The following is a 26813-nucleotide window of genomic DNA, read 5'->3' on the forward strand; positions in this document are numbered from 1 at the left end:
ATGCTTCACATACCCATCACACTGATGTTGATAATGATGCGAAAAGGTAGCATTTTTTGCTTCCAATTGCTTCAGTTTTTTTTTGTGCTGCTCCAATCATTCCGATGTAATCTACTAAACAGATTTTTTTGCACCCCCAGTATGGAATCTATATGGAAAATAATTACCACTGGCTGAGGGTAGAGGTACGCTACAGATAATTAATTAGATTATGATCCGATTGTAGGAACTGACTTATGAGGCGATGGCTAATAATAACCCATCGGAGCCACGTGAGCCGGTTTGCGGACGTCTCCCAGAATTACGCACAATTCTTGGGGTGCCCGAGGAATTTTGTTGATTAAGATTCATATCTAGAGGGATGAGCGCGTGCGGGCAATTAAATTGAAGAGTTGTTTTTTTATCAGTGATGGTTGCAATTTGCATAAAACGTGATACTCTGTGATCTAAGTTTATCGCAAAATGGAGTATCTTAAGAGCGATAAATGTTATTATTCCTGTATTTCTAGGACTAACATGCTTATTAAGCCAATTAGTGTGAGTTCAGCTTTATAACTCGTTAAAACTTTTTTTGTTGTTCCGCGGTAAGCTATAAGGGTCGGTCAAAGGTCTATCTGGTAATATCTTTCTTTCAAGGAAATCCCTTGAAGGTTGCACTGAGAGAACAATCAATCATGGCTAAAGTGTAGGCTTGGTCGGCTCTTAATTAAGACATCTCGTTTGCTGCCTTTAACTGTAAGGTTGAAGTCATTAAGTTGCACGTGACTGCAAAAAAGTTGGAGTTGAGAAAAAATGGTTTACAAGTGTCCGACGTTTCGAAGTATTTGAAATCATCTTCAGGTTTTTTAATTAGTAGTTATTTACGATAACAGATTCTGTCAACCCCTTTGTTTAAACCTGAATCAATCAATATCGGAATCCTGTCGCCACACACGTGGAATGGATCTGTCTCAAACTACAGGTCTCCTTCAAAGTACCGGTAGTTGCACTAAAGTCGTTTAAACAGTAAAGGTAATTACACTGGCAACTCCCTTCACTGCCCGAAGCAGGGCAGAACAACCGCAACTGATACTGGTCAACACTGTTCGATGACTGTGTACGATAATCCTTCGGTACTGTACCCAAGCTGTGCTGCAGTTTCTCAGCAGTTTGATCACGCAAAACTGGTCTACTGGACGACGATCAAGGACAGATTAACCAGCTGGGCGGCTGCCTTTAGGGTAGTTTGTGGGAACTGATTGCAATGCATCAAGATTTTTTTTGTTGAAGACCTGAACACGTCTTGGAAAGGTCAGCATTATTTGAAGATTTTTGTTTTAATTTAATTGGGTTTATTTTTGGAGTTTTCGAACATTATGCTGTCGGTAACCCTTAAATACTCAGTAGAATCGCCAAGGGCAATAAATTAATGCTAAAGATTCTTGTTTTTTTTCAAGAAATGCAATCTTAACCTGCTCCAACAAATTAATCAGTGAGCACGATTTAGTCTCTCTACCAATCTGCAGTTACAGTGCCTTTTTCTGCCATTTCATCGTCCCAACCGGTGTTGTGTGCGTTTTGTGCACGCAAAAACAAAACGGCATCAAGCCGGTGTGTGCATTGACCTCATTTAACGAAAATGGCCCGACATTGGCCAGCACGCAGCAAAAGAAGAGGCTTGTCGGTGGTGGATTTGCAGCAGCAGCAGCGGTTTGTAAGACAAGTTGTTGCAGCTTGCGTGTGATGCACACTTGCACCAGCACCACCTTGAGGAAGCCAAAAAGGCTAGTTTTGATGACGGGTGTGGAGGAAGAGAGAAAAATGTCAGCTTGAGTTGGAGTGTAAGCGAAACAGCGGTTTATTTTGGATAGGGTACTTTGCCACGAATTTTGGTGATTTTAGGTGATTTTTAGGAGTTTAGGTTGAACATTTCAATTTTTCAAAACAACTAATTTTCCGAAACTTTCTCGGTGCTTGTTAAAAACACTTCAGTAACCTGCAAAATTTTTTTGTGAAAATTTGAGTATTTTACAAAAAACTTCAATAAAATCAAAATGAATGCAAATTTTGCCTAGTTCTGCCAGAATTCTGATAGAATAGTGGAACTTTTCTGCTAGAATGATGTAAGAATATCCAACTCTGTTAGAACTCTGCTTGAATCCTGCTAGAACGTCTTGGAGAGCATATTGCAAGTTTAAGTATTTTCAGTATTTTACTTTTTTCACGATGTACGGAATTTGGCAAAAAATAGTATTTTACAAAAAAAAATCTAAGAAAAAGAAAATATATACCAAATTTCGCATCGCAAATTTTAGTTTTTTTTTCAATAATCACGGTATTTTGTTAAAAATAGTAATTTACTAAAAAACTCTAACTATGCGATAATGCATACAAAATTTATACCCGTTTTGCAAATATTTGATTTTTTAGTATTTTTTCCAATATACGGTAATCAACGAAAATTTTTAAGTACTCATACTTTGAAACTTACCACATTATCACACAAATATAATCTTAGTGAAAGCATTAAAAATGTTACTATCGTTAACGATAACCATTATCCTTACAGTCGACCCTTGATAATTTAAGCTTTAACAGCCTTTGTTTTTGGGATTGTTGTATATTTTGTTGGGAAAAAAGAAGACAAAATATTATAACATAAAAGAAATGTGTTTTTCCTTTATCATAATAATGTCAATTTGCGCAAATATGGCATCTTAGAAAAACTGTTCCAGTCAGAACTTCCAGTTCGGCAATGTTTTTACTGTTGATTCGACTTTAATAGCTAAAAAATAATTTTCGTGTTTTTTATCTTTCTAACAAAAAATCAAGTCAATGGTGTTTGTTAAAGGCTTATATTACAAAATCATTTCTTTTAATTTTAAGTATCGAAGTTATGAAGTATTGAAATGTTGAAAATTAACTCTTTACAGCCAAACTTTACCTCTAGCTGCACAGTAAAAAATGTAATATTACGTTTGGGAATAAATATTATTTTAAGTAGGAAAAACATGTGTAATTTTACTTCTGAAATGTGTAAATTTTCGACTTGTTCGTAGTAATGCAACTTTTACAGTCTAAATTGATGTTTTATTACATCATAAAAGTCGTAATATTAAACCATCCAAACTTACTCATTTTTTTTACTTTTTGGGAGTTGAGCTAAAAATTAGCAGAAAACCCATTTCTCAACCAATTTTTGAAATATGCATTGAGTTGAGGAAATATTTGAATTTCGCATATTGTTCACGAAGTTTTGTCTATCTTTCCACAGATTTTGTGATAATTTACATTTGAGAAAAAAAAATGCGTTTAATTACATTTGTTTTAAAAAGTGTTTTCAATAAAATAGATCGTTTGAATTATTATAACACCTTCTTTCATTACCCTTTGCTTTTTTTTTTTGTTTTTTCATGTTGTTACAGTCACTTTTTTAATTTTTGCTCGTTTTTCACATTTTCTATCATATAATTATAGAATATATATACAAATTGTAAAAAAATACGCTGAGGCATATTCTGGGACATTGCAAAAACTACTGCATACTTATTTTAATATAAAATATATAAATGATAATGAAATCACAGCCAAAGTTGACTCCAGAAAAGTGTCATCTTTATTATTTATTTTTTTATTATTATTATAGAGACTTTACACGTTCTCTTATTGAGCAATTCTCTACCAAAACCGGAAATGGATTTTATTTTTATTTTTTGATTTGGCTCAAACTTTGTGGGGGCCTTCCCTATGACCAAATATGCTATTTTGTGTCATTGGTTCACCCATACAAATCTCCATACAATTTTGGCAGCTGTCCATACAAAAATGGTATGAAAATATTCAAACAGCTGTAACTTTTGAGTGAATTTTCTGATCAATTTGGTGTCTTCGGCAAAGTTGTAGGTATTGTTGAGGACTATTGAGAAAAAATAGGTACACAAAAAAAAATGCAGATTTTATAATCACTTTTTTTTTCACAAAAACTCAATTCCCCAAAATAAGTATTTTTTTATTTTCGAGATTTTTTGATATGTTTTAGGGGACAAAAATCCGCAACTTTTGAGCCATAGAGAAACATGGTCCAAAAATCTGCCGCCGAGTTATGATTTTTTGAAAAAATAGTGATTTTTGGAAAAAATCGAAGTTTTATGCAAAAACAAGTTTGACATTAATTTTTAATGCAAAATTGAATTTGCAATCGAAAAGTAATTAACAGATTTTTTGATAAAGGGCTCCGTTTTCAAGATATAGCCACCGAAAGTTTGATTTTAGCGAAATATTTGCAGTTTTTCAAATTTTAAAATAGTGACCATGAGTGACCATTTCTAGAAATATATTTTTTGAAAAGTTCAGAAAATTGGCGTAATATTCAATATTTGGCCCTTTTAAAATGTTTGTCTTGATTTAAAAATTTTCAAAATATTTTTTTCGAAAAGATCGGAAAATTTCAGGAATGTTTCATGTATTAACATTGAAAATCGGACCATTAATTGCTGAGATATTGTCATTAGAAAAAGGTGGGTTGTTTTGGTGAGATTTTGAAAACTTCAATTTTCGTGTTTCATCTTCTATCTCAGCAACCCGAGGTCCAATCTTCAATGTCTCTTAGACAATTTTATAGCAAATTTTCTGAACTTTAAAAAATTTTTTTTTTTAGAAATGGTCACTCATGGTCACTATTTTTAAAAATTGAAAAACTGCAAATATTTCGCTAAAATCAAACTTTCGGTGGCTATATCTTGAAAACGGAACCCTTTATCAAAAAATCTGTAAAGTACTTTTCGATTGCAAATTCAATTTGGCATTAAAAAGTAATGTCAAACTTGTTTTTGCGTGAACATTGATTTTTTTCCAAAAATCACTATTTTTTTTAAAAATTCATAACTCGGTGGCAGATTTTTTGACCACGTTTCTCTATGGCTCAAAAGTTGCGGATTTTTGTCCCCTAAAACATATCAAAAAATCTCGAAAATCAAAAAATACGTATTTTGGGAAATTGAGTTTTAGTAAAAAAAATGTTGATAAAAAAATCTGCAAATTTTTTTTCCGTGTACCTACTTTTTTCTCAAAAGTCCTCAACAATACCTATAAATTTGCCGAAGACACCAAATTGATCAGAAAATTCACTCAAAAGTTACAGCTGTTTGAATATTTACATACCATTTTTGTATGGACAGCCGCCAAAATTGTATGGAGACTTGTATGGGTGAACCAATTACACAAAATAGCATATTTGGTCATAGGGAAGGCTCCCACAAAGTTTGAGTCAAATAAAAAAATACAAAAAATAAAAATGGTCGAAATCGGCCGATTTCGTAGAGAGTTGCTCTCTTTTAAAAAACATTGGAGAAGTCACATAAAGCAAGTCAAATTTCCACCTAATTTTTTTTGGGTTGGGTTGTAGAGGGTTAATTTAATTTGAACACAATCATCTTAATTTATCGATGCAACCATCTTGAAATTCAAATCCTAATCAAATTTGAGATTCTTTCCCGAAGCTTACCCGGTCTGGTGATGCGGCCCACGTTGAACCGGTGTGTGTAGTTGACCTTGAAGTAGTTCTCGACGATGGCACGCTCGGACTTGCCCTCGCCCCGGATCGGCGAGAACAGGTACTCGGGGTCGATCTCGTACTTGATCTGTTGGTAGCTGTTGGAGTTGGAGTGAGAAGCAGAACATGGAGAATTAGAATGCTGGACGCGTGCAAGGAGAACGAATTGAGTTGGGGTGTAACTTTTGAAAAGGGCTTATGGCTGGTTGTGGACGATTAGAGCATTTTAATGTGAATTAACTTGTTTAGAATGTTACAGAACAAACATGCAAAGAATCAAGGAATCGTTTGAATAACCTACTTAATGGTTGTGGAAAGTGAAAGTTTGTTCAGTTAAGAAAACCGGCTTTGAACCGGTCACTAAATTACGTAAGGCGAATCATTCCTCTTGTACGGCTAACTGATTCTTGAGTGCGTTCTTGAGAGCTACATCGGGCATGGTTGTTTATAGTTCTGCGAACCAAACGGTTATTAACTGGTGAGGAATTTTGAGGTGTTGATCAGTAAATGGCCGATCGAGAATGATTCAATTAATTTTCACACACTTGGTTTTCTCAGCCATTAGCCCGTTAAGGATGAGGCACAGTGAAGAGGTGCTGCGCGCGTTTTTTTCAATTAGGAACGCTTTTAATTGAAAAATATGTACAGTTTCAAGTTTGCAGCAAGCAGCAAAAAAAACTTTAAATTGCACTGATGCAAGCTTTTGTTTGGCGAGTATAAACACGATCGACGTAATCGACGAGTGAGTTTTGTTTATGGAATGTGAGGACCGGCGATGGTAGACTTTACTTATCTCATTTATGTGTCTTTGCAAACAGCCGGGCAGCAGCTTGGGTGAGAGTTGGGTGAGTTCAGGCAGGTTTAAGCTGAAGGCCAAATCGGTTAAATGGGACAAAAAAAGTCATATTTTTTGCTTGGAGAGATTACGTGAGATGTGTTTGACTTGGCAAGGATGGGGTGAGAGACGATAAGGAATGATATTTTAAGTGACCAATTTTCAAGAGTCGTAGATGAATATAAAGGGGAAAATCATTTCTTAGCCAGGTTCCAACATATCTGACACATTTCTTTTCCTTTAAAAACCTTGTCATGAAACTTGAAAAAGCCACATTTTAAAACGTGCAATCGTTCCGATTGTTGAAAAGTTGCTTGACGTCCAGAAATGTGATAACTCAAAACTATTTCGTTTATGTAACACACCGTTAATAGTATATCTCCTAATCCTTACCCGGTCATGCACAGCAGGGCCAGCAGCACGGGCACTATCAGAAAGTAGCCCGGATGGCGTCCGATGAAGACTCCCAGCCGGAAGAAGGACCGATTGAGCGCGGCGTCCACGCAGGAGATACCACAAGCCATCTGTAAAATTGGAAAGGCGAAAAGAAAGAAACATATTATTGATTAGGTTCGGGACCAATTTGAAGTCACTTAGCTAAAGTACGTTAACGTCCACGCCCCTCGTTTTGACAGATCATCGACACCGGATGTGGCGGGAGGTCGCGGAGCTGTTCAACCGGTGACAGGCTGACAGCTCGATAATCATAACTAGTTTGAAGAGGCCGGATCATGAGAGGAAAGTGCAAGTGCAGCTTGGGTGGAGGGAACTCCGATTGGTGAGTCCATAAATTTTACTTTTTCCTTCGAGTGACCGCAAGTTGATCTTGACAAGGTTGAGGGTTTATCAGGGTTAAGTGATGTACTTCAAAAATACTGCCTTCTTAGAAACACAAACATGAAAGCCAAAATTTACCTTCAAAATTGCTACTTTACTGTCATCATTTCACTTTCCTTCCTCCATCGTAAACCACATTACTCGAAATTAATTTTACAACCTAATCAACCTTTGCTCACACAGTAAAACTCCTCCCCATTCCTTGCCCTCACGGTTATGCCAACCTCTTCGTAATTTATAATCTCCCAAATTAACCATCATTACCATACCTACCGAGGCAAGGTCTGCAAAACCAATGCCATTTCAAGCTCTAACTAAGCTACGCCTAGGTTTAAAGGTCCATCAAAAGCGCCACCATCTCATCACCCCACACACACACACACACACAATGAGAGAAAACTAATTCAATTCTGTTTTCCTGCTCCACCCACCCACCAGAAATCTCAATGTTTGCGTCTGGTGGGAAGTTGCCACCCCGTTCACGATTACCATCATTTAGTGCGCACACTTTACCTTCCGTTTTCTGCCGTAAAAGAGCATGCTTTTATGCTGGCTGGTCAAAGAACTATAGTTCAAAACGGAGGAAAATGCAGGGTTTTTTTTCCGGTTGTCTTCCGAGTCTACTAGACAACGCCAGCATTCCTTCGCGGGTCGTTTGTTTACAAACATTTGCCCACCCTCTCTCTTGCTGTTTCTCCCACCACCACGTTTGAAAGAGGTGGAAAAACTTTCGTTTTTATTTGAATTACAATCGATGTGAACTTGGGGGGACGACCAGGCCAACACTAGAGGTGGACGCTTTTGAATGACGTACCTTTGCAGGGCGCGTGGTTTTCATGTGGTGAAACTGATCAAATTTTTCGAATTGATGAAGCTTCCAGTTCAGTAGTAGAGCAAACCTCTGAGTTTTCGTTCATTTGTTTTTTTTTTAAATTTTTTAATCCGGCTGAAACTTTTTTGGTGCCTTTGGTATGCCCAAAGAAGCCATTTTGCATCGTTAGTTCATATACTTTTCCATACACATTTGGCAGCTGTCCATACAAACATGCTATATGAAAATTATCATTTGAAGGAATTTTTGATCGATTTGGTGTCTTATATTGAATGTTTTGCCCTTTTGAAATGTTAGTTATTATTCAAAAAAATTGAAAATGTTTTTTGTCAAAAAGATTAGAAAATGTCACGAATGTTTCATATTTAAAGTTGCTGAGATATCGACATTAGAAAACATCAATTTTCCTACTTTTTTAACCTTTGCATGGCAATATCTCAGCGAATGAGGGTCGTATCCACAAAGTTCAATAAAGCAAAATATAGAGAATTTTCTCAGCTCTTCAAAAATATTTTTTTTAAAGGTGGGAAAACATGAGCACTAATTAAAAAAATAACTGAGACTATTTTCAAAAAAGTTACCTAAAAATGGCTATAACTTGAAAACTGTGCACTTTATCAAAATTACACTAAAGTAATTTTTAATTCCAAATTCGATTTTAAATCGAAAAATGAAGTTGAAAAATGTTTGCGACCAGTATTTCGATTTTTAGAAAAAAAAAAACGATATTGATTCAAAAATGTATAACTCGGTCAAAGATGTTTTGCCCGTTCTGGAAATGTCTGAAAAGTTGGCATTTGATGTTCCCTAAAACATATAAAAAAAGAATACAAAATAGTTTTTTGCAAATCAAAAAAGAGTGAAATTAAAAATCACCAAAAAAGTGTAGTGTAGTCTTTTTCCATACCTACAACTTTGCCGAAGACACCAAATCGATCAAAAAATTCCTTCAAAAGATGCAAAATGGTCGGATTACAAAATACAAAAAATTAAAATTAAGAAAAAAGACCGATTTTGTGGAGAATTGCTCAGTAGATTATATCCAAAAACTTGAAACGTTATGGTATTTCAGATAATTTCTGGTAATTTATACAACATCGCGAATTGTTGAACTACTAATGGAAACTTTGTAAATTTTATAAGGTAAAGAAGTTAAAATAATAATAATAATTGAAAGTACCAGTCACAAAAGTACCAAAGCCAAAGTTTATATATCCGTATAGTTGATATAATTATTTTTCAAAAAATATAAGATTTCAAGAAAAAAAAATGTTTCGCGAAAAAAAAACTTTTTGCCGTACTTGATGAACCGTTACTTCACCATAACGTAACTTCACTTTCATTTTTATTATTGGTACTTATTCTTGTTGATAACATAATAACCAATTTTAAGATTTTTTGGAAAATTATCGTTTATTTAGTTTGACAAATATGTTTGGATTGAACTATCTTTTTAGCTTGTAACATTTTACCAGGTTTTTTTTTTATATTTGTAATTAAAATTACTTCACAGTTTTTGCTAAAATATAACTTAAAATCATTGTTTTGCAGTCAATCATAACGACCTGGGTGGAAGAATTTGTATAGAATAATATTCCTGATTTATCATTTTTTGCGTTAAATATGTTATTTTGCGATATATATGATAAATAAGATTTATGAATTTATTAAGTAAATAGTATCTTTAATTGGTTTGAAATAAAAGTTTTAAATGAATGAAAACAATTAAATTTAAATGAAATATAATTTTATCATTAACAAAAAAACAATTAAAATAAAATATTGTTTCCCAACAAATAAAAAGCATGTCTCAATTCAAAACAAGTGGATGAGTAATTTGGACAACCTGTGATAGTCTAAGTTGTCTTAATTTATTTTTGATGTCTATTTGTAAATACTGAGTAATTAGCATAGCATAGCATAGCATAGCATAACGGGTCTGCACCACGCTGTAGGGGGTGCCACAATGGTCAATTCAATATTCTTAGACAATTTGATTGCTGCCCGGTACAACCAAGAATATCTAAGAACGTAAATTTCCACACTGTGCTCCAAGGCTACGCCCATACAGTCCCGTGGGGATTTGGGAGGGGATGTTTTTGTTGTTCACTAGTGGCAAAAGTGCAGGGAACCCATGCGACTTTTAAAAGTGAACGGAATATTTTTGGGAGGTTTGGAATGGGGGTTAGGGGAATTTCATCGGGCCGATGAAAATGGTTGAGTGCGTAATGTATTTAATGATTTGAATGTTTGTAAGTGTAAATGTGAGTCTGTAGTGTATTATCTAATAAGCATATAGTTTTGTAATAATGATAAATAATAAATATAATAAATATAGTAAATAAAATAAATATAATAAATGCAATCAAGATGATTCCAGGAAGCTGTAAAAAAAACAGTTATTTAAAACATAAATGCTCCAGATGGTTCCCATGCTGTTTTAGAAAGTTTCGTTAATTTAAGCAATTTGATCATATATGGTATGAGGAGGTGGTATATTACAGGAAAGGAATAGGATAAGGAATAATATGAACATTTAAATAAATCATATAGTGAGTAGACAAATTTACATGTAAACATTTGATTTAAAAAAATTCCAGGAAGCTGTAAAAAATGAAAATAATTTTAAAACTAATACTCCAGATGGAAACACAAATAAAACAGCAAAGACACAAGAATCCTAAAACGCGGCTTCGCACCTTCCACATAATTCGACATGAACACGATCACGTACACAGCACAAAAAGAACGCCACAAAAATCCATCTTCCCGGCGCTGCTGCTCACACGACACTGACGCGCAATAATATTCATTAGCACAATGACCCCCCTCACCGTATGCATGATATGAACACGATCACGAATACAGCACAAAAAGAACGCCACAAAAATCCATCTTCTCGGCGCTGCTGCTCACACGACACTGACGCGCAATAATATTCATTAGCACAATGACCCCCCTCACCGTATGCATGATATGAACACGATCACGAATACAGCACAAAAAGAACGCCACAAAAATCCATCTTCTCGCCCCCCTAGCATGCCATCACGAATACAGCACAAAAAGAACGCCACAAAAATCCATCTTCTCGGCGCTGCTGCTCACACGATAATCTATTTGTAAATACTGAGTAATTTTATATAAAATTTTATCAAAAATGACAAGAGTGACAACAATTATTTTAGAAGGGAAATTAAATGAAAGATTTAAATATATACTAACAAATTCGTTGTGCACGTTTCCAACACATTTCTCATTATTTAAAAAAATATTTTGAAAATTCAATTCTAGTTATTTTTTGTGAAATAGCGACTTATTAATGTATGATTCATCCGCCTTTTTTAAATTTTTATGCAGCTTGTTTCGTTGTTTAAATTTTTTCCTTTATGAAATTATTTCATAAAAAAGTACTCTCGTGATTTTAGTAAAAAATCACAAATTCTAATCTGGGCAAAATTTGCAGGAAGATGTGCAGTGGTCCACAGAATCAATATTTTCAGAACTGTAGGACATTTTTTCTGATTTTACCGGTAATTTAAAAATACTGGTTTTCAAATGAGCAAAAGTTTCTGTTTTGAAACATACTTATAATTAGAATCAAATGATGGTTTTTAGTAGTTTTTAGTCATTCAACATTCAAAACTTTTAATGTTTTATAAATTATCTTAGAAAATGAGAAATAGGTAATTTATTTAATACTTTCCAAATATTTATAATAAATGTTTGTTTTTTAAATGAAATTATAGTTTCACTTTTTTTTTATTGAATCTAGTTTTATTATTATTTTTCATAAAAAAAGAAAACTAGTTCATAATTCTTCGTAGCTTAACAAAACGACTCCTAAGTGAACCGAATTCCATAATAATTTCAAGTCAGTCCAATTTAGTGACCACTGTAGGAGTTGATGTTCATCGTGTGAAAGGAAATTAAACCCTGAAATTATAAGAAAAGCCTTTTTTAATTCACCAATTTGAGTATTCTTGCTGTGAAGTTTTTTTTTTGAAAAGGTCCAATAAACCAAATTTTCAGTTTACTGCAAATTTGGTTTTGGACATAAAAAATAACTCCAGAACTGATCCTGTTTTCTACAATCTGTTTTCTACAATCTGGCTGTTACGAAAATGTTTTAAAATGTAGTGATGCAATACAGAAGAGGATTTAAAAATAATTTGAGTAACGAATAGCTTTTTAATGAAATACTCTAAGTTTAGCATTGTTTAATGGTCAAATTTATATTCGGCAATATGTTTTATTCGGGTGATATGTTGCTGAAATTTAATGACAAATTGTGCAAAGAAAATATTTTTATTCTTATTTTTTTCAGAGTGCCAAATATCAAAACGGCTGAATTTATTCATTTGAGAAAAAAAAATACAATGCGGTGAATTTTTGTTCAGTAGAACATGTGCCTTGCTCCTAACAGCAATTAGATTATAAAACATAAAAAATGTTTTTTAGGTAATAAATAATGTGTTGTTGACTTAGATGTTGATTATTATGGTGATTACTGTCAGAATCACATTTTTTTTCTTATTTTTACAGTTTCTTTCTTTCCATAACACTATAAATAGAGCTACATTTAGTGATATTTTTAAGCATTTAAGATTTCAAAACATCTAATTCACCTTGTTAGAAACCCATTCCTTCATTCATGCGTTCGTTCGTTATACCTTCATCGCAATCCATCAACCAATGTGAGCAACGGCTTCAAAAACCCTGGAAGCTGATGCAGTATACCATAATTACAAAACTAACACTTGCATCGGTATTTACACTCAAGTTCGCCGGTTCACTCTATCCTATCTAACTAGTACTAATTGTAAATTAGGGAAAGTTGAGGTTAAATGAGTCATTTTATAAGAAATGTGCTTGAGTTTTGAGAGTAAATTAATTAAACTGCATTATAAGTTATAACAATATTACGAACATTAAAATTCAAAATAAAGTAAACATTGAACCCAACATACCCTTTGCCAAGAATTGGGTCCAAATCCAGTGCGTACGGTACAAGTATGCTTACTAACGCACCGGTTCAGTTACGAAAAATCATTTCTGTCTGTTCTAATCACAGACAGTTGAATGTCAGTCGAGGTCTTGTCTTGTCTAGGAGAGCACAAGTGGTTGTGACGATGCAGTTAGAACCAGTAGAACTTGGCACAATCTCATGCAACCAGTTTGTAAAGTGGATTTTCCTCTTATCCAGCGGAATTAGTTGTTTTATGACCGGATTTTGCTGTGATAACTCGTTTGAATTGCTTGATATGATTACGATTTAACCTATATATTAGAGTTCTCATTATGAAAAACGAATTTTCCATTCGTACCTATTTTACAAAAATGTTCACTCTTGCCAGTATGACATAAATTTGAATGCCAACCTAGACACTAATCATCTTTGGCAGATCTGAAGAAAACTCATAAGACAGGCCCAAAGTCAGCATGCTCACACGCAAAAGCAAAGTGTATCAAAATTGCTCAATTGTATCCGAATCGAGCGCGATTCATGGCAAATATTGCGCAACCGTTTCCGTTTTTTCGCGTTTTTTTTCCTTCAAATGCTCACACTTCTTAAGTAAGACACATTGAAAACGGAATCCAAACAACAATTCAAAAGAGGCAAAAATCGGATCTTCGTACATTATGCAACGGATCGCCCGCGAGCAGAGTTGATCGGGAAAAACATTCGGCTCACTTTTGCACTCTTTTTTTCTCCGCAGATTTGATAATAACCGCGTGCCAGAGACACACTTGCCTCGTGCATCACCTCTGAGCTGGATCGAATTATAACAACTGACTTTTTTTTCGAAGCTTAAGTCATTTCTCCGAAAAAAAAAGTTCGTTGCAGCTAAATCCGGTCGCGTGTCTATCAATTATGTTGTTTCTGGGCTTGTTTTTGTTGTGCTCTTACAAATAACGGCTCATAGGGTGAAGTGAAAAAAAGTGAAAATCGACTTTAATCGCGTACATCGCGCGTCCGTCAAGCCGTGTATCGTTGTTGGTACCGCTGCTAAGGGGGCACGTGGTAGTGTTTATTTCTTTTTCGTGGGATGTTTCTTTTCTTGCGGAATATTTGAACGAATTAGTAACCCTTAGCTATGTTTTTAAGATGATTGTAATTTTTGTGAGAAAAATTTAGTGTATTTAAGATTTTTAAATGTTTTAGAATTTCCTCAATGAAACATAATTTTGCTTACACGGAAAAAAAACAATTCTCAAAATCGTCAGTTAAATTCACGAATGCGAGAACCACGAAGGAATATATTCAAGTTTATAGTGCAAATGCACCATACTTATTAATAGATTCCTTCGTGGTTCTCACATTCGAAAATTAATTCACGATGATGAGAATTGATTTTATTCTGTGTAATAGGTTTGAATGGAACATCATTTAATCTCGAAAAAATACTTAAAATAGGTCTAAAATCTGTTGTATACTAAATTCACTTTTTTACAAGTTCAGTTTAATTATGGATATAAAAAAAATTGCAAAATCACAAAAACTGTTCATTTTTGCATAGTACAAACAAAAAAATTATAATCTCTTTAAAAAAAAGTAATTTTAAAATGTTTTAATCAAGACTAAATTTCAAAAATGTGTTTAAATTTAACAAAAAAAAAATTTCATAGTTTTATCTCTTTCTGATCTGTTGTCCATAAAATCAAAGAAATGTGAGCTTAAATTGATCTGTAAAATATATTTACAAAATTTAAAATCGGTTTAAATAAAATTGCATTTTTCAACATTTTTAATTTTTTTTTTATTTGGCTCTATTGCTCTTTCATTGTCAGCAAATTTTATAATATGGTTGGTATTGGCCTCACAAGGAAGAACAATTTTTCAATAACTCTGACAAATCTCAAGAAATGACATTCCGTCGCCGTCGTGCGAACTTGTCGTACGTGCATTTTGGGCCAAATTGAGTTAAGAACGCCATTTTATGCAGCTCACAATGTCTCATCTTTTGACCTTCACAGATCCCCAAAATTCGATTTCAATCTTGAGATATTCAATAAAAACCAAAAAAGCTCCGAAAATTTTTGTCACTTTTCATATGAAAGAAGTTTCAATCTTGTCGTGCTATCTTGTCACAGCCTGAAATTTGATGTAAATGCGACAATTGGCCAAAGGGATTTCAGGTCAGAACGCGTTTGACGCACGTACAAGCTAGACTACCGTAAACATTTTCAATTATAACTCGGGACTCCGGCAACCAAATTAGACCAAAGTTCGGGTCAATGCACAGAACAGTCAACGAAACAAAACGTGTTTGTTATTGTTTACATCGTGTGCTCTCGTTTTTGTTTATTTAAGGTCAAACATTAAAACACGTTTTTCTCGGAATGTGAAAAAGCGACGTACGACATGATAGCACAACGACGTTTATTTGTTGTTACATGATTCTTAGGGCTACTGATTTTTCACGGCAAAAAATCGAAATTTTGCAGCATGTCAAAATCAAAACATTGGAATTTCACGGTTCTCTGAAAATTGCCCAACATATATGTAAATATGTGTGCTTTTAGCATAATTTTGATCAGAAAAGTGACGAAAAAATTATCAGTAGTTCAAGATAAAAAATAAAACCCGCTGAAATAAATTTATTTATAATTTTTTTGAAAAAAAAAATGCATTTGATAAACGTTTCAAAATTTTGAATAATTTCTGTAAATTAAATTTATGATTCAGCAGTTTTTAATTTTACTGAGATTTGATATGAATTTTTTTGCTAAAATATCTTCAAAATAAAGCACATCCTATACGTCATATTCATCAAAGTTTTTTTTTTGAATTTTGAGGGATGAATAAATTCGACTGAAAATGTATAATCAATTATCTCGATTTAAGAAACATTCTTTTGACATGCAATCTTTTTTAGTGACTTGTTTCCAAAATGCTTGCTAAAAAACTTGTGAAGTATTCCAATAAAAAAAAAGTTCAAAGGCACTGAGAAGCGATTTATCGTAAAATATTTAATTTCCGCAAAATCACTAGTCTTAATGATTCTCTTTTAATTTTTGACTGACATTTTTTTTTATTCTTTATTTACAGCACAATTGTTTTGTTTTGCACCGTGTTTGTTGAGTCTTTGCCTAAGAACACCAATAAATAAATATTTATAAAAAATCCGAGTCTTCTAATACTTGTATATTGTTGCAAGAAGTATCTCAAAATATTTTTGACGTCATGCAGTTTAGGCACTACCAAAAGTTTTCAAAACATCTTAGAATTCAAAAACATTTTTTTGCTCTTATATTATGAGACTTTTTTCTTTTCCTGTTTTCTGATGTGATGAAATAGAATACTTTTTTTTTATCAAAAATGTAATTTGGATCTCGTTGAAAACTTTGATTTTTCAGCACTCGGCGTATTTGTCCAATTTAGAAAATTTGGCTGCGTTAGGTATACGATTGACGAAAATAATTGAAGATCGTTGGACAAACTGCTGTTTTTAGAAACACAGGCAGAATAAAAAAAAACTGACTAAAGTTTACAAAACGTGCCATGGTTTTGCATAATAGGATATAAATTCGCTTCGATGACAATATTTTATCAAAAATGTTCCAGCAAGTTGTTCAATATTCGTTCATTTCTCGAACACCATAAGCCAAGGGGTTTCCCGCCAATAAAACCAAATCACTTGCCAGGGATCAGCTACTAAATGGAGTTGCTCTTTCCACCACCACGACCGCCTGATCATTTTTCCAAACCCCCTCCCAAGACCAGGGAAGCCTCATTATGATCCCAGGTTTAACCCACGTGTGTGGCTTCTCTTGTTTGCTCCCCGCACATCATAGGTAGACCACACGTGCCGCCAGCTTAAAAACGGCCACATACCGGTGCCGCCGCTAGCTAATGATGCAAATCCGTCCGACTTAGCCAAGTCAAGTGTGTTGATCCGAGCGTTGGTTAATGAAAAGTAAAAGTTTAAAAATTAGGATCCATTTGTTTAGATGAGCTCGAGTGTGTGTTTTGCCAGCAAACGTGTACGAGCTGTAATGGCTTACAAAATGAAGGACATGGAGTGGTTTTGGAGCCGATTATCCGGTGAAAGGAAGTCATTGGCACACGTTCGGAATGGAAATTGCTGAAATTTTTGTGTAAGGTTTTCCGATTACGGAACTTATTGTTGTCTGACACGCGAGCGTTGTCAAACAATTGAGAGCAATTTGTTTGGTTATGAGGTGTATTGTGCCTTTTTGGAAGTTACTTAACAGCTTGAGTTATGTTGAACAGTTTGAATAGAATTTCGAACTCTATTGAATTTTAGTTGCCTACCATAAAGACACCAACAAAACAAACCATAAAGAAAGACTTACAAGCCTCAAGATCATCACCATCCAATCTAGGTTTATTTCCCGCCAAAAAGACCCCCAAAATAAGCATCACTGTCACTTTCCTTTCACTTTTGTTTTCCGCAAACGAGCGCCATCACCAACTCTCAATCGACCTAAAGCCATCCCGGGAAACACTTTTGGCGCGGCGTCTTTCAAACTTGGCACCAAATTAACTTTGGAATGATTTTTTAATTGCACCCCTTATCGTTGTCCCAGAGGCAAAACAGGGGAGGGGGTAACCCATCCGCTAATGATGACGATCGGCCCGACACGTCACACTCCAACGCGCGGGAAATGCCAATGACCTCTGGAGTTGGGGCGACCACCACAAACAGGGGCCTGTTGGCAAAATTCACCGGATGGCGCCGCACTACTACGTCATTGCTACTACCGTTTGACCGGTGTTGTTAGACAGTAAGGAATATATTAAATTATTCAATTTAAATATTTTATCCACCAAATTTTCAAGCATGACAGTTCTGTACTGTTTTAAATACTTAATATATTAATCCTAGGGTTGCCCTAGACTAAACAAAATCTTTAGAATAAAAACAGAAATTGGGTAATTCTCTACCAACTCACACGAAATCGGGAAAAGTTGCCCCGACTCCTCTTCGATTTGCGTGAGACTTTGTCCTTAGGGGTAATTTTTGTCCCTGATCACGAATCCGAGGTTCGTTTTTTGATATCTCGTGACGGAGGGGCGGTACGACCCCTTCCATTTTTGAACATGCGAACAAAGAGGTGTTTTTCAATAATTTGCAGCCTGACCCGGGCAGACGGTAATAACAAAATTCATGCCATTTCAATAACAAATACTGTTAAAATAACAGAAATTGTTATGGAATCTTCTTGAAAAATCCATTTTTGCCATTTTTGGTATGATAACAGTTTATGTTATCATAACAAAAATTGTTATTGGTCTGCCCTAGTAACATTTTTAAACTTACATTTTTTATCATGGTTCTGAAAACCCTCATACGGCCTAAATAGGCTTTTATGGCCTACTTAAAACCTAAAATGTTACTAGGGTGATATTGGTTGAAATCCAAAACAACTTTGGAATAACATTTCTTGTTATGGAAGCATATCTCCAAATGTTATTGGGATGATCGGATTAGTTGCTAAAATAACAAAAAATAATAACAAAGATTTGTTCGAAGAATAACTAAAAATGTTATTTGTCTGTTATTCAATAACAATCCAATAACAAAAAAATCATAACGACGAATAACAAATCTTGTTATAAATAACATATAATGTTATTGGCCTAATATTTTCAAATAACAAAAAATGTTATTCCCAAGTAATTTCCGTCTGCTCGGGGAAACGGTGATGAGATAGAAATTTGGTGTCAAAGGGACTTTATGTAAAATTAGACGCCCGATTTGATGGCGTACTCAGAATTCCGAAAAAACATATTTTTCATCGAAAAAAAAACACTAAAAAAGTTTTAAAAATTCTCCCATTTTCCGTAACTCGACTGTAAAATTTTTTGGAACATGTCATTTTATGGGAAATTTAATGTTCTTTTCGAACCTACATTGACCCAGAAGGGTCATTTTTTCATTTAGAACAAAATTTTACATTTTGAAATTTCGTGTTTTTTCTAACTACGCAGGTTTATTTTTTAGAGTGTAACAATGTTCTACAAAGTTGTAGATCAGACAATCACAAAAATTTTAATAGGTAGACATTAGGGGTTTGCTTGTAAACGTCACGAGTTATCGCGATTTTACGAAAACAAGTTTTGAAAAAGTTACATTTTGCGTTTCTCTTTGTTTCGTCGTCCATGTCTGTCGCGGGTGACCATGAACGGCCATGATTGATGCCGATCAAATTTTTCAAAACTTTTTTTTTCGTAAAATCGCGATAACTCGGGATGTTTATTTGCAAACCCCTTATGTCTATGTATTAAATTTTTTGTAATTGTCTGTTCTACAACTTTGTAGAACATTAATACACTCTAAAAAATTACCCTGCAAAGTTGGAAAAAACCCCGAAATTTTAAAATGAAGAATTTGGTTCTAAATGAAAAAATGACTCCTCTAGGTCAAGGTACATTCGAAAAGTACATTAAATTTCCCATAAAATGACATGTTCCATTTTTTTACAGTCGAGTAACGGAAAATGGGAGAGTTTTTAAAAAATGTAGTGTTTTTTTCGATGAAAAATACGTTTATTCGGAATTCTGAGTACGCCATCAAATCGGGCGTCTAATTTTACATAAAAGTCTCTTTGACACAAAATTTCTATTTCATCACCGTTTCAGGCTGCAAATTATCGAAAAACACCTCTTTTTTCGCATGTTCAAAAATGGAAGGCGTCGTACGTATTTTGTAAATTTTAGATGGAAGCATAACTGTAATGATGTATAAAGAATTTAGCGAAAAAAAGTTTCCAAATTTCGAAAATCAGGCTTTAAATTTGAAGTAAAGTTTATTTTTACTTTTTTTTGTACCAACCTTAATTTTTGTTGATGAAAAAACTAAAAACATTCGATTTTATTTTAAAACAAAGTGTGTCAAAACATAACCTGAACCTTAATCTAATCTAATCTAACCCTAGCGCAGCCAGTCTTTCGAGGGCATCCTGGAGAATGCCTTAGGTTGATTGACGCCTAGCATCTTCTTGTCATTATCAACATTTGCAGTGCGCCATTGCATTAACATGCATTGAAACATCACAAACGTCGAAACGGCCAGGCCAACTGCGTAAAGTTTACCGCAAAGATGATTCGTTGAATTGGATTGAGTTTGAATACGAATGTTCAAACAGCAATACATTTCTGAATCTACAGGGGAGGAAGAAACGTGGGGATCCCCCGCTCACGTTCCTGTTTATTTAGGCAATTAATCGTTGGGAGCCACCATGCTAAGAAGTTTTGGTGCTCCGGGACCCTCGAGGATGGGACATCGTATTTCCACAAATGCCCTGGACACTATTTGCCATGGTTATAGCGCCACAACTCGCTCGTGTCAAAACATAACCTGAACCTTAACAAAAAAAATCTGCTTTTAACTTTTAACAAAAAAGGGGCAACTAGATTAAATCACGCAAAAGTTGACTCCAGTTTTTTTTGCAAAGCATTTGCCAAGTCACAAGAAACAAGTAGGTAATCATCAAACCTTAGATTTTCTAGCTTTTTATTGCTTTTTAAATTTTAATCCGAAGCTCGTCTTAAGGCGGGGTTGACTCTTCGAAGGTTAGAAAACTGAATGTTACAATTAATTTTGTATTTTTTTTATTTTTTTTCTCATTTCCATTATTTTTTCTTTCATTCTGTTTATGATTAGGGTAGCATAAATTGAATCAAAACTAAAGTTAAATTGTAAAAAAACAGTTTAGTTTTATTTCAATTTTCATACAAAAATTGTAGGCTAGTTTTGGAAATTTTGATTTTTTGGTCTTATATGATCATCAGGCCTGAAAGGGTTAAAAAAGAAACATCAGCATTGTGACAGTAACAGTTGCACGAAATGGCGCCAAGATAACAAGTTTAACGACGAAATAGAAAAAAATGTATTTTTGTCATACGAGTTAGATACCCTCTTTAAAAATATCAGTTGACTTAATCACAATGAAAGAGGCATTTAGATTGTCATTTTAAAATTATAACAATTCTTTCCAGTTAACGGTGTTTTACGGTACTCATTTGCAAATTGCATTCTCCTTAATGGAAAGAAAGACCTCGGGGGTAAAAGTGACAGTAACCCAGATTGTGGTCCTTCTTTTTTCCCAACGTGTTGGCGACCGGGGCGACGAAGATGGAAAGTGAAACTTTGCACTGCTCACTGACCACCGGTGACCATCATCCGGCTGCAGCTGCTGGGGGAAGATGTCACCCCATCGACGTTTGACTAATGACCACTTGGTACGTACCGCGGTGTTTTGCGCGTCCGCTCAAAGCTGGATGCAAATATTATTAAGTGCAATTAGCCGGTGTGACTCTTGGGCTGAACTGAGACCAATTACTGCCTTTCCGCAAGAGTTTGTCTCCGCGCGTAGCTATAATTTAGTACTTGCTACTAGTTTTTTTGCACAATTAAATTTACCCTAGCAGCGCCGTAATTAGCTTGGCGGAATTTTCGAGACAAGTGGTTCGACCGGACGTGTGGAGGTCGCCGGTCTTAGAATGGTTTAAAGGTTTGGTTTTTTTTTTCCTTTCAGAAAGAGCACTTTTATTATGCTGACTTGGTGACATGAACTATTAAATGAGTTTAAAAAGGCAAGAAATAAAACGAAACAGCTGGATCTGCGCATCGTTTGGTGGTGTGAAGGGGTGGTTTAAACACATGGTTGAGATTTAGTAGACATGTAGTTTCCAACATTGTTGCTGAGTCATGGGAAGCATTTAAAATTTTGCATAATTCCGCGGTCAATAAAACTAAGCTTACACTCTTGAAGCTATTAGGAACTGAGTTTGTTAAAAGCTTGTGGTGATAAATGTTGTTTTTTGATGTTTTAAAAATCACATGTGTGTCACTTGAGAGAATATCTAATAAAAATCGTAGTTGAACACTTTCATCTGTTTGTATAACATTGTTCCATTTAGAATTTCAAGTCCACCATTAAAAATAAAATTATTCGCTCTACAGCATTGCCTTGGCGTTCTCGATTGCGAGATTCCTACTCGAAACTAGGTGTCCGTAGGCTTGATTGTTGAGGCAATTGCAAACCTCTTTTCACACCTCAGCTTCCATCCACCCCGGGATTCGAACTGACGTCCTTTGGATTGTTAGTCCAACTGCCTACCAGCGACTCCACCGAGACAGGACCCAGGGAGTCGACTCCAACACCTGGATTGAGCTAACGGCTTAACCCTCTAGGTTAGATCGGGGCCAACATTTACTTCCCCGTCCGACGGAGTAAAGTAAAATGCAGACAAATCTCGTCTCGAAAAATGCCACCGGGACCGTCTTCTAATAGAAAATTTCCCAAATCCCTGTTAAATTTTCCTATTCTTAAGTTTTTCATGGGTTTTGATCCGGGGAACAACTTTGTAGAATATCGCAAAGTGTTAGGAATTGATCCTGAAAAGATATAGGATGTTTTAAGGTTTATTTTTTGCGCAAAATTTCAAAATATGCTCAAAACATTAATCTGTATCTTTCGGGATCAATTGCTAGCGCTTTGCAATGTTCTACAAAGTTGTTCCCAGGATCAAAACCCATAAGAAAACTCTTACATGATAACATTTTATCGGGTTGAGGAAAACGTACTAGAAGTGAAAAGTGAAAAATAAATCAATTAAATTTGTTGAAATTCCATTCTAACTTCAGATCAAAACTGGAACAACCAATCCTTAACCAACTAAGCTCAAATTTTCAGGCTAGCTTCTTGGGCCACAGTATTTCAAAATTCCGGCTAATGCAAACGAAATTGAACACTTTTGTCTTTTTCATACATCGGTGAACCACGCTAGTGGAGACTTTTCACAAAAAAATCATAATTTTAATGAATGATAAATATCAGTCTTTTGCAAACTACAAATAATATTTTTTTGCATTGCTTCTTTTGTTAATTTTGCCCAACCAAATTGATGTTAGCCACTTTTTTAAAACTATTTAATTTTTTTTAACGTTCCAAGCTCAATTGATACCTTTGAGAATCCAGCACTCATAAAGTTTGAATTAATTCCACGTTCAATTTTACTCCAAATGATCAACCTTTTTGCAAAATTGATATTTTTCCTGATTGAAACTTGCATGCAGTTTTGAAAAAGAAGAATTTATTCAGGATAAATTCTCTCTCGTTATGACATAATTCCAAAAATTCCGGAATGGTGAGGAAATTCCCTACAAGTATGGTATTCTAGAATAAATTTGAATGGGTCACTCTAAAAAAAATGAATTAACAAACATCATTATTTCCAAAGCTAAATTTTTTTAAGCAGTTTTCCATAAGCTATGCATTTTTTTCAATGTAATAAAAACATCACTTTTTGAGATTTTTTTTAACGGTAACAAGGCCCTTGCAAATATTTTTCAAATTACTTTCAGCATGATTGAAATAGTTAAAGAGCAATTCCATGACAAATCAGGAATCGGTTCTACCGGACCCTCTCCGATTTCAATGAAACTTTGTAGACATGTTATCCTACGCTTATGTAAGCCAGTTTTGTGTATATGAAGCCAGTTTCACTCGATAAAGACATTTGAGAAAGGCGTAAGTATTTTAAATATTTTTGTAATTCGATATTTAAATATTTTTATTCCTCGCAGCCGTTGCATCGTATCAAAAAGTGGTCAAAGGCAAACTTGTAGGAAATTTTACGCGCTTTCCGAAAAAATACATTGAATGAAAAAAAACATGCCTCTTTTATGAGATTTTCTGATTTTTAAGTTTGAAAGTCAAATTTGAGAAGGAGCCCACGATTTTTTTTCGATCAAAATTTTTGTGAAGATAGCCTTAGATGTTCCAAAAAAACTTCACGAAAAATGCAGGATGGATTAACTCACCTAAAAAAATACAAAATTCATTTACTGAAACTGTTTTTTTTAAGTGCTCTAAACGTCAAAATTTTGAAAAACTGAATACGGGAATTGATTCTTCAGACAATTTTACATAAAAGTCTCCATATTGACGACTGTCCTAAGTCCAAAAGCGGTTTTAAAAATAAAAACTAACTTAATCCACCTATGTGGTTGATGCCTTCCTCACTTTTTACCAACAATGAGTAATATGAGTGGTTTGGACACATATTTCAGCTATTTTTTTTAGGTCCAGAAAAATAAGTACACAGATATAACTTAATTTGTCATAACTCGAGACAGGGTTGCCAGATTTTCATCGTTTACATACATTTAAGTGAGATCCGGCTTCAAAAAAGTACATAAATATCACTTTAGTGGTCATAACTCGAGACAGGGTTGCCAGATCTTCGATGTTGTGGACTCGTTGGAAAGGTCTTTTGATTATCTAACCAACGATGGGTCGGATGGTGGTTCCGGACATCGTTTACATACATTTAAGTGAGATCCGGCTTCAAAAAAGTACATAAATATCACTTAAGTGGTCATAACTCGAGACAGGGTTGCCAGATCTTCAATTATGTGGACTCGTTGGAAAGGTCTCTCGATTACCTAACCAATGATGAGTCGGATGATGGATCCGGACATCGTTTACATACATTTAAGTGAGATCCGGCTTCAAAAAAGTACATAAATATCACTTAAGTGGTCATAACTCGAGACAGGGTTCCCAGATCTTCGACGTTGTGGACTCGTTGGAAAGGTCTCTCGATTACCTAACCAATGATGGGTCGGATGATTGATCCGGACATCGTTTACATGCATTTAAGTGAGATCCGGCTTCAAAAAAGGACATAAATATCACTAAAGTGGTCATAACTCGAGACAGGGTTGCCAGATCTTCGATGTTGTGGACTTATTGGAAAGGTCTTTTGATTACCTAACCAACGATGGGTTGGATGGTGGATCCGGACATCGTTTATATGCATATAATTGAGATCCGGATATATGTGAAAACACATTTTTATACATAACTTTTGAACTACTTATCGAAACTTCAAACAATTCAATAGCGATGTATGGGACCCTAAACCAAGTCGAATGAAACTGGTTCGATCAAAATCGGTTCAGCCAGTGCTGAGAAAACTTGGCAAGATTTTTGAACACATACATACATACACACACACACACATACACACACACACACATACACACACACACACAGACATTTGTTCAGTTTTCGATTCTGAGTCGATATGTATATATGAAGGTGGGTCTTCGAGCTTTTAATAAAAAGTTCATTTTTAGAGCAGGATTATAGCCTTACCTCAGTGAGGAAGGCAAAATGTAAAAAAATGTGTTCTGATGGTTTTTGACAATTTCTATATGACAGACTTGATTTTTTAGTTTCGTAAATATTTTTACCGTTAAGCTCGTCCAATTTGCCGTAAGATTATCTGTGACCACTTTTCGAAATAACTCGCTTTTTGATGATTTAAGTTAATTTACTATCCAGGTTACTACCATCCACTAAACTACACTGATTTTTTTTTCAGTTTTAGTTATGAGTAGGCTTAGTGATTTTTCACGCTCGAAAATTGCAAATTTCACGGGGACCTAAATTTCAAAACACCAAATTTCACGCAAATTTCGCGGAACGTGAAAAATGTTAAAATAACTCTGAAAATCTTATGTTTGAATCACAGAAACTACTTTTCATGCTTTATTATATTTTAATTTTCAAAAAAATAAAAAATCTTTAAAAATTTTTGAAACACAAAAAAAATCTCCTAATTTTCAAAAAAGATTCCACCCAGTTTATGGATGAGCTGTATATATATTTTGAAATAAAATGTAGGGCATGCGTATTCTCATTTATTGAACTGCTTTTTTTAATATTCGACTTATAAAGTTAAAAAGTTTTCGGTGATTAGCTTCATTTTATTGAATTTCATATCAAAGCAAGATTTAACAATCTTGTCCAGCAAAAATGAGTGAAATAATTTGTTTTTTTTTTGTTTTGCGACATTCAGCACATTTACATTTTTTTTAAAGTTTTCATCTCCCTTTTGAAAATTAAAATTTTAAATCAAAAGTTAAAAATTGAATTATTTGTAATGAAATTTTTACTCAAAATGAAAACAAAAAAAAAGTAGTTTTTTAAAACATTCACGGTAATCATCCACCCAAATAATCAAATATCGTTAAAATTAAACAGGACTCAGAAAAAATCTGTAAAGTTTTTAAAAGTTGATTTCAAAGCTTTCATTTTATTTTGAATAAAACAAAGCATGATTCTTTTAATTTCTTTTGAAACTATACCTTTCAAATAAAATAGCAGTTAAATTAAACTAAGTAAGTTTCTAAAAACACTAAACAATCTGAACAATTCTTTAATTTCAAGCTTTTCAATTGAAAACAAATAAGTTTTACTTAAAAAGTCCGTATGGATGAAATATTTATTATGTTGTTATTTTGAAAAACAAACATGATTTGAGAAAATTGATAAATTTCATGAATTTCACGCCGTCCACGAAATCGTCAAAAATCACTAACCCTATGTTAGTAATTGAACAAGGGTATTCACTCACTTAATTCTACAGTAGTTCATAAGATTGTGTTTATTCCTATTTGTGTTAGAAAAATCGTTTTGAGAAAAATCATTACAGTTTCACACAAACATAAAATTTCACGGGATTTCGCGGAATAAGCCAAATTTCACGGATTTCACGCTGTCCGCGAAATCGTGAAATTTCACTAACCCTAGTTATGAGTAATGCAATTAGCTTATATCTGCGAGACCAAACTTCCAATCGAAAAAAAAACTGGCTCCATATACACAAAAATGCCTTGCATAAGCGTAGGACAACATGTCTACAAAGTTTCATTGAAATCGGAGAGGGTCGGGAAAAAAGTAACTTATACATTCCTGTTTTGGGCTGGAATTGCTCTAAAAATTATTTTTAT

The 26813-nt window shown here is 34.3% G+C and overlaps 1 protein-coding gene across 1 annotated transcript in view; it reads right to left on the minus strand.

Moving 5' to 3' along the window:
• LOC120430726 (patched domain-containing protein 3) overlaps window positions 1–26813 on the minus strand; it is a 184676-nt gene that overhangs the window by 87971 nt on the left and 69892 nt on the right. Inside the window, exons 2-3 of the mRNA XM_052709085.1 lie at window positions 6759–6889; window positions 5483–5628 (exon numbers count right to left, since the gene is read on the minus strand). Of these exons, the coding sequence (XP_052565045.1) occupies window positions 5483–5628; window positions 6759–6889 (277 nt within the window). The remainder of the gene's footprint in view (window positions 1–5482; window positions 5629–6758; window positions 6890–26813) is intronic.

Source organism: Culex pipiens, chromosome 2 (genome assembly GCF_016801865.2).
Source record: "Culex pipiens pallens isolate TS chromosome 2, TS_CPP_V2, whole genome shotgun sequence".
NCBI lineage: Eukaryota > Metazoa > Arthropoda > Insecta > Diptera > Culicidae > Culex > Culex pipiens.